Source organism: Copidosoma floridanum, unplaced genomic scaffold (genome assembly GCF_036245765.1).
Source record: "Copidosoma floridanum isolate Cflo_tuat_1 unplaced genomic scaffold, Cflo_Japanese_pri ptg000032l, whole genome shotgun sequence".
NCBI classification, from domain to species: Eukaryota; Metazoa; Arthropoda; class Insecta; order Hymenoptera; family Encyrtidae; genus Copidosoma; species Copidosoma floridanum.
The window spans coordinates 783,972-795,750 of NW_028321909.1; the positions used below are offsets into that span (position 1 = coordinate 783,972).

General features: G+C 38.2%; 1 protein-coding gene across 1 annotated transcript; it reads right to left on the minus strand.

The window, feature by feature from the left end:
* Positions 1-1,838: 1,838 nt before the first annotated feature.
* LOC149373314 (uncharacterized) lies at positions 1,839-3,107 on the minus strand. The gene has a single exon (XM_089597450.1). The coding sequence runs from the start codon at positions 3,105-3,107 to the stop codon at positions 1,839-1,841; it is 1,269 nt and encodes a 422-aa protein (XP_089453576.1).
* Positions 3,108-11,779: the final 8,672 nt, after the last annotated feature.

The following is an 11,779-nucleotide window of genomic DNA, read 5'->3' on the forward strand; positions in this document are numbered from 1 at the left end:
CTCGACTCTAAAATTTTGTATTAGCCCGATTTGATTAGCGAAAGTAGTCCATGACGTATGCAATTCGTGGGGAACCGATTCGTCCCAACCAATCTGCGTGCGCCAACATTTTTGCATAATAACTTTTGCTCCAAACACTACTGGGCCTAGTAATCCTAACGGTCGAAAATTTTAGCGATTTCTGAAAGAATGAATCGCTTTGTAATTTTTTGAAGAGAATTTACCGGTTTTACTGAAAATATAAACACATCGTATTTTGAGCTCCAAGCAATTCCAAGAGTTTTTGTGTCCGAAGTAGAATTTTGATTTTGATCCTCGTGAAAAACTTTTTCGTCCTCGCTATTAAACGCATTAGTTTCGTTAGAAATCCATTTTCTGATATCAAAACCAGCGAGAGCCAGTAAACCGGTGACTTGCTCACGTATCATGCGTATTTCTTCGAAAGAATTTGTACCAGTTATGAGATCGCCAACGTAAAAATTATGCTTTAAAATTGATTGAGCCAAAGGAAATTTCGCGCCTTCATCGTCTGATAATTTTTGTACTGTACGAATTGATAAAAAAGCCGCGGAGGCGTTACCGAAAGTTACGGTGTTCATTTCAAAGGGCTTAATCTGCCCGTCCTTGTTGTACCAAAATATACATTGGTATTTTCGATCGCGAGAGTCTACTAATATCTCTCGATACATTTGCGTGATGTCAGCTGTAATAACATAAACGTATGTTCGAAATCTAAGTAGATGATGAAAAAGTTTTTCCTGAATTGTCGGACCTACCATAAGCACGTAGTTCAGTGAAACCCCCTTATCAGTTTTACTTGAAGCGTTGAATACGGCTCGTACTTTGGTAGTTGTGCTAGATGGTTTGAACACTGGATGCTGCGGCATAAAATAACTGACCTCACTTTCGTTTTTAACAACCGACATATGCCCCTGGTCAATGTAATCTTGCATTACTCGAAAATATTCAGTCTTAAGTTCGGGATTTGAATTCAATCGTCGTTCGAGTGAATAAAATTGCCTTAAAGCCGTAGTTTTTGAGTCGCCTTAATCTTCCACCCCCGCGCGAAAAGGCAAACGAACTACGTACCGCCCATTAGCTTCTCGAGTCGTATTTTGAATATAATGAGCTTCGATTAAAGACTCCTCAGATTTCTTCACATCTTTTTTGCGAGGAACATCTTCTACCTCTCAGAATCTATTTATAATTCGGGATAGATCTTCAAGCTGTTCTTTCTGTACATAATCGGTTTTTAAAACAGTATAATTACAAGTTGAGAGTTGTTTAATACACTTGTTATGTAATCCTCCTGCGATAATCCAACCTAGCAACGACTTCTGCGCATAAATATCACACGGATTAGGAGTAAGCTTTATTTGTCCGATAGAAAACAAAGATAGAGTAATGCCCGAGCCGATTAATAAATCAACACAATGCGGCATGTGAAATTGTGGATCCGCAAGTTGCATACCACTCGGTAGCTTGACTAAATCACGAGGAAATTTTTCTGATGGCACCAATCCAGCAATTTGATGAATAATTAAACATGTAAGATTTTTAGAAAAATTATTGGAAACGGATTTAATTTTGATTTTTACGCATTGACGACACTCTGTATTTAATTCATTTATCGCTCCTATCGTTACAGAACAGTTTTCTAAAGGTAGACTTAAAGAGTTGGCTAATTTAGTTGATATTAAATTTACGGTCGCACAAGTGTCAAGTAGCGCGCGAGCTCGAATAAAATTGCTTTGTGCATTCAAAACGAACACCACAGCAGTAGTCATGAGCTGAGATCGCGCATCACTCGCATCGGTATTCAACACTTTCTCTGCTAGTCAATCATTACGCTTCGGGGTAAGTTTATCATTAGAGGGAGCGATCGAGGTAGGAGCTGCGTTTGACATCGCGTTAGTTTGAAAATCATTGTGCAATGATGTATGATGTTTTTTGTTACATTTTTTACAAAAGCTAGAGGAGCAAGCTCCTGCATGAGAACGCAGACAATTAAGGCACAATCTTTTTTCTTTTACGAGGGACCATCGTTGATTAACATTGAGTTTGTTGAACGAGGGGCATCTAAAAAGAAGATGTTCAGAACCGCAACAAACGCAAGAGCTTTTTAAGCTTGTAGTTAAAGCACGAGCGTCCACTTCTTTGCGTTGAAATTTTCTCGCATGAACATTTGTTTGCTCGAACACGCGCTTTTGCCCATGATCAGAATTTTTAGATGTGGATTCTATGACGCTAATCCGGAAAGCTGATTCACGAATATACCCAAGTAACTTTTTTAAATCCGGAAGCTCATCGAGGGTCAAAGATTCCTCCCATCTATTGTGAGTGGAAGCAGGGAGAGCCCTTTCAATTACTCGAATAAGCTGACGCGTCCTCCCATCAATTTTTAACGCGTCCAAAGCGGTGAGATGCTGCACTACTGTGTCTGCTAGAGCCGATAGACCGGCAGAAGTAGCCTTTTGTAAATGCGTTAGGTCGATCAGGGCATCCAGATGCTTGGAAACCAGTACGCGCTTTCTCTCGTAAGAGTCGGAAAGAAGCTTCCAAGCCTTTGGGTAATTTTCTGCTGACAAGGATAAAGGACCAATTTTAGTGAGAGCTTCATTACTCATTGCGCTTTTTAAATAAGTCAATTTTGTAACATCGTCAATATCTGTGCGAGAACTTATAATTGATTTGAAAGCATTTTTAAAAGAAAGCCAGCCATCGACATTTCCGTTGAATAAAGGTATCTCAGTTACCGGAAGCTTTGGAAACTTAGGCTTTTCGGCAAAGGTTGAATCAGCTAGCGCGGCAAAGGAAGGATCAACCGGAGGAGGAGGCCGCAGTGTCTGAAGCCGACTGGCGATCTGGAAAAACCCTCCGCACCAGCCCGCCAACTCACCAAGACGATCGTGATCTGGCTCCAATGATGCCAATTCATCATGATAGTCTTCGTATTTTCTCAACGCATCTGTTAAAAGCTCTAGACGTAGAGCAGCATCATTCGCGGAAACCAATTCGTTATCAAGCACGGTTTTGGTCTCTAGCAGCTGATTGTTAAATGAAACCCCTTTTTGCAAAATAAGTGCGACGCGCTTTGCTTGAGCCATCTTCGCGAACAAAAGTTATTGAACGCTAGGTTATATTATTAAAAACACTAATGACGCGAGTGGCGTAATGTACAAATGACTGGTAAGGGCACAAGGTTAGGATACCGAACAAAATTTTCAGACGGACACAAGAGTACAGGAAAAAATGGCAATGCGAGAAAGGATATGCTTATAGGGATAAAGGACTTATCTCTTGTATCAAGGTCGTAGTTGGAAGCTGTGCTGTAGGATAGCGAGGCGATCCACCGCTGGAGAAAAGGAGTGGCGTGGTGCGTGGCATTGGCGAGTGAATATGACGGTGTTGATCGCAGGATATCTCGAGTCCGCGAGACTAATAGGTGATGATGTTGTTGAGCCGCAGCAGTGCGCGACGAAGTGTGACCGGAACACCGATATCCTCAGCTCGTGTTGTGGCTCATACCTCACAGGAGGCACCAAAAAATGTAGCGTGGGCGATTATTTAAATTTCAATTTTTATGTAACAATGAGAGTAAGACATTAGGGGTAAGCGTCGCTCTCAATATTATCATTGTTTATTGGTTATTTTATGAGTTGTTAGTAGTGATGTAAATAAAAGATATTCATTACAGGAAAAAACCTTTCGGTAAAAAACCTGTTTTATTGTTCGTGTTAATATACAAGAATGTGATACAGTCATTAATAATAACCGATACAGCGATCGTTCTTGTGAGTATGTATGTGAATATGTGTATGTTGCATGAGGTGAAAATGTACCTTAAAGTCGTGAGCTTCGAAAGCTTCCCAAGGGGGAGAGTCTGGTTATGCGAGCTGGCGCTCGGCTTTCTCGGGTCTGCTGGCCAGGCAGGACCGCATTTTCGTCGCCACGAAATAATTTGAGTCTCGCGGGGAGACGATGTTGAAGTGCAGTGAGCACCCTCGTTTGATCTCGTTGGGAGACGGTAGAAACTTTTTCGTCGATGACGATGAGACGTCGAAGAAAAAAATATAACGATCCAAAGCTCTAGGTTAGATTGCTAATATTGTGACACGTCCGTTCTGTTCCAAAGCCCCAAGGAAAGTGAAGTTTAACGCGCAAAACACAAAAAGTCTCGCAAGTCACCGATAGTTACTTTTTAATTAGCGATATATGATGATGAAGAAAATAAGACGCGCGTTTTGTTAAACATTTGCCGATCTTTAAAATTCGAACATTTATACTGACCTATGAAACACATTGTATTTTTTCATGTCTTTTTTGGTTTCATTTCATTGTTATTATCATACTTAATTTCATTATTATTTTTTCTTTAGAATTTTTTTTTTTTATGCATTTTATTCTTTTTATTTTTAAAAATTTTATTTTCTGTATTTTTATTTCATTTCCTTTTTAAATTTTCTTTCTTCTTTTCATTTTTTAATTTTTTTTCTGATTTTACTTTATTTTTCTAATTTCATTTCTTAGTTTTTTTTTATATTACTGGTTTAATAAATAACTATATTTATATAATTATGTGACACTATAACGTAATTTTTCTGTCGGATTCGAAATAAGCGCCCTCAATAACCATTTCTACGTTCTGCAACTCTATTGCATATGTTGATTTTAATAATTCATTTATTAAATAATTTATTTATAACAGTAATTATTATCATTATTTCAATGCTAAAAAAGCATCAGGTTAAAAAAAAATCGGTTGGTATTTTATGCATCAAATGCATAAAATATTAATATTTAATGCGTAATAACGTGCCTTATTCGATTTAATCTACATAACCATATTCATTCATTTATTTATTTATGTAGTAAAATTTACGGGAACGAAGTCCCATTACATGTAATTGTGTAGCTTAAATAGTAATGTAAAGTTAAGGCGAGAGATCAATATAATAAGTGCTCTGATGGACAGTGCTCGGGTAACACAAACGAATAAGTCGCACAAAATAGTCAACATATACACACTGCCAACGAGGCACCATAAAACGCCATTTGAAATAGAAAAATGAAAATTGAAAATTAAAAATTAGTAGAACGTAATTAATTTTTGCTATGGGCCGTTACATGAATTTGAGGATAAGTGGGACCATATATGATTTAAATTGGTTAACATTATCAAACTCATGTAAGTCACAATCTAAAGACACGATATAGTTCCATACTCTTCTCAGTCTGGCAGTAGGTGTAAAAAACGAAAAATTATTAACATAGGTACGCTCAACGACCGGCACATAGTGTCTTAAATTATATGGGATTGATTTTGCCACGAAGAGACTTGTAAGATTGGGGCAATTAACGAGGTTATGTGCAATTTTATACATAAAACAACAGTCAATGAGGTCGTGACCAGACTTTACAGAACAAACATTTAACATTGACGCAATAGCAGTGTAGTCATGACTCAGATACGACATAGGTCTACGTAACTTATATGACATGAATCTTAAAAAACTATGATTGACTCCTTCCAAAATTTCTACTCGATTTTGGTAATGGGGATTCCATACAACTGAACAATAATTTATAATAGGCAGCACCAGCGTTCTGTACTAATAAATCAGCGTCCTGAGGTCCCTAAAGTCGGATGTATTTCTTATCAAGAAACCCAAACTGTTGTGAGCCCTAGACGTGACTTTAACCAAGTGCTCGTCAAAAGAGAGCTTGTCATTCAGGATTACGCCCAGATCGCTGATAGATTCCACAGTATTTATAACGCTACCATTAAAGTTGCAATCATATATAAATGGGTCTCTATATTTACAAAATCTAATTATATGGCACTTGCGTATATTCAACGGCAAATTATTAATTAAAGCCCATTCATTGAAAGAATTTAAGTCATATTGTAATTTGAAAGAGTCAAATGGTGACTTAATTGTAGTAAATATCTTAACGTCGTCTACATAAATCAAAAACTGTGCAAGGCTTAAATAGCGGGGTTAGTCATTTATGAATAAAACAAACAGTATTGGGCCAATATGTGAGCCCTGTGGGACGCCAGACAATGCCTCAATAGGTCCGGAGACAGCATCACGGTAACGAACAAACTGAACATGACTCGTAAGGTACGACGAGAGCCACGCGTGCATCCTGCCCCTGATCCCGAGATTCCACAGTTTGCAGAGTAAAAGCTCGTGATTAATCTTATCGAAGGCCCTAGAAAAATCCGTAAATACAGAGTCAACTTGATAAGAATCATTAAGCGACCTGGAGACATAATCGATAAAAGACAAAAGATTCGTTGTGGTCAATCTAGCCCTCACGAAGCCGTGCTGCTGCTCTATAATTACAGCACTAAAACAGTCAGAAATCTTACTTGCAACTACGGCATCAAGGACCTTAGGGATCGCACTTATAACATATATGGGTCGATAATTCAAAATATCTCTCTTGACACCTCCCTTGTGAATATGCTGCACAAATGAATTCTTCCAGCAGTCCGGGAAAACACTAACAGATTGATTATATAACAGAACAAGTGGATCGCATAGAAAAATATGACAATTTTTTAGAAAGTCTGAGGGAATCCTGTTGGGGCCCGAATGCACGGCGCATTTCAAACGAGAGATAGCTCTCTCAACATCCCCGACCTCAATATGAATGTCATTCATGCGGACAATATTATCAAAACTATAATTACAATAACATCTAGAATCACTGTACACTGAACCAAAATACTGCGCAAAAGCGTTAGCAATTAAGTGGGGATCGCTGACAGAGCTTCTATTAAATATCATAGTGCCCGAATCGGTTCTATCTTTATGCAATCCATAAACGTAAGACCAAAAAGCTTTAACATTATGCAACGCAGATTTTTCGACACTTATAATATAATTTTTATATCACGATTTCGAGTGGCGTAGACACGTTGCTCGTAGTCTTTTTAATTCAATATAGTCATTTATTAGACCCAAGGCCTTATACCTAGCGTGTGCTAGCTTCTTGTCCAATATAAGCTGTTTAAGCTCAGAGCTGTACCACTTCGGAAATGTGCCAGAATTTAGGACACTTACGGGCACAAAAAGATCAACACACTCATTTAAGACATTATAAAATTCACACACATTTACATTTACATCACCATATACTAGTCGAACCTCCCAATCGATCCCTGACAAATAAGATGATATAGCCGCAAAGTTGGCCCTACCAAAGTTCCTCACAGCCAGGCCGGCCTCTCTGGACACTGGCAGTTCGAGCTTCACTTCAAAGACCGCGGCAACATGATAAACATCACTCGACAACAGCACATCGAAGTCGTCGATCAAGCAGACAATATTGTAATTGCCGAAGAGAAGGTCCAAGGTGTAGTTTTTATGAGGGTGAGCAGGAAAAAGCTGGGTCAGACCGTGGAAGGAGAAAACTTCAGTTAGTTCAGATGCAGCACTCAATAACCCCAGTGGCACATAATCCAAAGCAGTAAAACCAAGAGGGTCTGACGCCCAATCCAGGTTCCTCAAGTTAAAATCACCAACGTAGACTAACTCAGCATGCATGTTCAACGCCATCACTCTATCAAGATTTATAAGAGCATCACTATAAACCGCACATGACGCGTCGGGGGGGATATAAGAAGCCCTGAGTATCACTGCACCAGACGAACAAAATATCTTCAGTATTATCTGGTCAATCACGTCGTCACAGTAACACAACGTTGAACGAAGACGCGAGTGAATGGCGATCAGTACTCCTCCACCCCGGGATAGGCCAGTATGTTGCGCATTACGATCCGAGCGATATACAGTATAGTCAAGCAGGCTAAGCTCCGTATCCAGGATGCAGGGTCTGAGCCAAGTCTCAGTCAGAACAATGATGTCATATGGGGGACTGACACTACTCACACCACTTCGAAACATACTCAGCTTCCTAGCACCCCCAATGCTCCTCACATTTTGGTAGTAGACTGTAAAGGAGGATCGTTTTTTAGACCCCGGGGTCGTTTCCGTCCTTTCTTGTGTAGTGGCTCAGAGCCGCACCCAGGCACGACTGCCTGAGCTTTACGTTTTCTGCCTAAGTTCGGTGCACCGTTGTCTCCTCACAGCCCCAGCCATAGTTGAGGAAGCGGAAGAACCAGACTCAATAGAGTCCCTCCGGCCATCTGTTGACTGTTCAGAGTTCACAATTGTGGGAGTGTTACTTATATATCTGATAGTCTTGATAACACCATCGGCATTAAGTGCATCTAGCCATTTATTCAATGACTCGAGCTGTCTTCTTTGCCAATTGGTCAGGTCCGCCGTGATATAGTAGGGTTAGGTATGTGCTTCCTCTTTCGAATAACGGCCAGGGCATAAGCCTGTAAAGGAAAAATTACTAGCAAGGGCCTGGATCTAGAGTGATCAACCGGGTAACGTCTACCAATACGTCTGACTCTAAGAGCTTTTATATCCATGTCGTGAATCTTACCGATTAAGGCAGCAGCAGAGTCCTTGTCAGCACTCTGCCCCGGGGGAGCCAGACTGTGGTCGGGCTCTGCCAACTTGAACATCAGGACGTTACGAGATCTAACGATTCTGTCATTGAGTTCAGCAGAGATGCTGTCTGTGGAGAGGCCAATCTCGGGATCAGAACGAACGACCCTTATGCTAATTAAATTTTTTGTTTTTTTTAAATTTATGACTTAAAAAAAAATTTTTTTTAGGAGGAAGAAACTTCTTGTAAGTGACTTCCGTTTTATGGAAATCTGTTATTTTTAAAATTCCAGCCCCCCAAGCACGCGACATAAATAACTTTATTTAAAAAAACAATTGAATAAACAATTCATCATTAGTTGAATGTACTATCAGTAAATGCATATGAAAATGAAAAATAAGTTACGAACCACAGGATAAGTACAAGAAACCGATTTCCTATAGTCAGCAGCGCTCGTAGCAGAGTGGGTAAGGTACTCAACTCGTATTCAGGTGGTCGAGGGTTCAAATCTCCTTATGGGAAAGTAGAGAACTGACGTCGAGGGTGACGGGGTAAGGGGGGACACTAAGGAGGAAGAGACTTCTGGTGAGCCACTTCCGTTTTATCAAATCTGTCAGTTTTAAAATTCCAGCCCCCTCAGTACGCAACATAAAGAACTCCGTTCTAAAAAATTAGTAGTCGCACATGCTTGACCCTTTTAAGAATAAATTAAGCCTACACTTGGAAATATTGAGTGAGAATTCATGGCAGAAAGTAAAAAATCAGATGTCCGGCTGATAATGTGCGATATGATTTTTTACTTCTCTTTTTTACATTTCAATATATCTTGCCAAAATCAAACTGTTTTTATTCCTTGTGGATTAAAGAACTTCCGTCTTTTTCTTTTCCCAAAAATTACGTAAAGTAAATTACTGACGCAAATAACATCACCTAACAGAATTTGGCTTCGTATCTATGCTGCAGAGATTTACATGTCAGAACTCTACCGTCGATACATCAGAGCCAATTCCTTACCAATGCTTATTTCCGTTCTAAAAAGTCGAAGGATCCCACTTACATGAAGTGGAAACTTTGTGACAGACAGTTAAAAAACCAATCAGAGCACAGCTTTTCAGATGCATCCTTCTAAAGCTTCACGTTGATTGGATCATAAAGTTTTGGTTACAAACGGGGTTCCTTGACCTTCCGAATTTTGTGCAAAAATTTCGTCATTTGCATAGTAGTTATTGTAATGATTATAATCAGTGCTTGTATTTATATCTACGAAATATAATACGCGCGATTGACTCAGTGCGCATGCGTGTAACTACAAGCATGAGAAAACAGTTTGGTGCATCGGTATTGTCGTCGTCGTCGTCGTCGTCAATATCAAGTCATTCTGTAAACACAGCATAAATGCAGGGGTTCTCTCTGGCTTTGTTTTCATGACTGTTGTTATCTTGATTTCATCAGATTGAGTTTTACGTTTGATGAACAGTTTAAAATTTGATAACCAACTGTAGTGAATGACGATCCTGGTACCGATAATGTCAAGAGGACATTCAGATGACTCATTATTTATTTATAATAGGTTCTGTTATCACAATTTAAAAAAAATTCTACCAAAAATTTTAATAACCTTTTGAACTTTGTCAACGAATTTGACAACTATGTTCATGAATGATAGTGATGCTACATCCTCGTGATTTGTTTAAACAAAAAAAAAGTATGGCCCAACAATTCGTGTAAATTGAGTTATGTTTGTCAGTATAACAATACCAGGCTCTTAAGTGTTAGTTATTATGTATTCTATTTACATCTTCTTTCTACACACTGGGTTTATTGAATTATGAAGTCCAAGAGATACCCACACATTTTTAGATTGCTAGAGAGGTTCCAAGTAACTTTATGATTAATTTTAAATTGACTTTAATACAACTAAATAACATATTTGACGAAATTTGCAGGTAATTTATCCTACAGTAGATTCAATTAGTTTTATGCAAGACTTTAAGTTTTTAAGGAATACAAAAAAAAATGTTCTGATTTTTGTCAAATTACTCCACTTTGTTTGAAATATCCTTTATGAGTATTAGGTAACGTAGATACAAAATTACGTTTAATTCTTATTGAATACGTTCATCTATGATGACTTATATTCAGTGCATGCACACCCACCTGTAAATCATCAAGTACTCAAATTGAAGCCAAAATTACTTGATGTTCATATGGACTGGTGTGCAAGCTAATAACAATGCTTGAAATTGCAGAACGAGCTGAATTATAAATTAACACTACTTTTCTTTTCTTAGTCTTTCATTTTGATATGAAGTTTCATATTATATATTCACTAGCTAACTGATTATAAGCCAAAATCAGAACTGACAGGAACTTGAGATTCTCATCTTTGGAGACAAACATGTTTATTATATTTTACATGTTTATTAATAGGTAACTGACAGCAAACTTTGACTTTTTGTTCCTATGTAATAACAGGTTATTAAAACTAATATATTATTGGACAATTTAATTTTATTGTTTAGTTTGTTTATGAGCCGGGACTTAATCCTGTCCAATATATTTTCACTATTTAAACAAAATTACTGTCGTTATCAGCCATACTTATTTATTTTGTTATTACATCTTTCAGCTGCTTCAAGTACTTAAGCTTCTCTTTCTCAAGCCTACTCTTTTTTTCACTGTCATTAACAAATGCTACCTCCAGCTCTTTGATTTCTTTAGCAGATACTCGCAGAGCAGCTTCCACGTCTTTCACTGCTCTTACCGCACTACATACAGCTGCAGAAATGTTGCCCACAGAATAGGTGTATGATTAAAACTCTTAAAACTAACTACACACAAATTAGAGAATTACCTTTTATCTGTCGTTTACTATTTTCATCACCAGTTTTCGGGGTCGTTTTAATGCTGTTCTGACTTGCTACTTCAGTATTTTTGCACTTATCTGTGAGTGTAGTGCATTCTGTTTTTTCCGCTCTTTTACCAGGTCTTATAAGGTTCTCTGTTATCATTATGAAAAAAACCAATAAAAAAGTTTACAGTATATTCTCCCACATCTATTTAGGTATGTGGAGAACCTGGAGAAAAATTTTGAGGTACGTATTACTTTCTTATATGTTTTCCACTGCCCTTTCTCACCAACAAAATATATTTCAGGTAAAAAAACATGTACAAAAAAATGTTATTAACCGTGCCAGGCCATTATTTAAGTCTTAACTGTGTGGAAGCTACAAACCCATGTGGCTCAGAAGCAGTTACTGACAGAATGTTTTAAAGGTGTCTTAACTCAAAGCTAAGATACAGT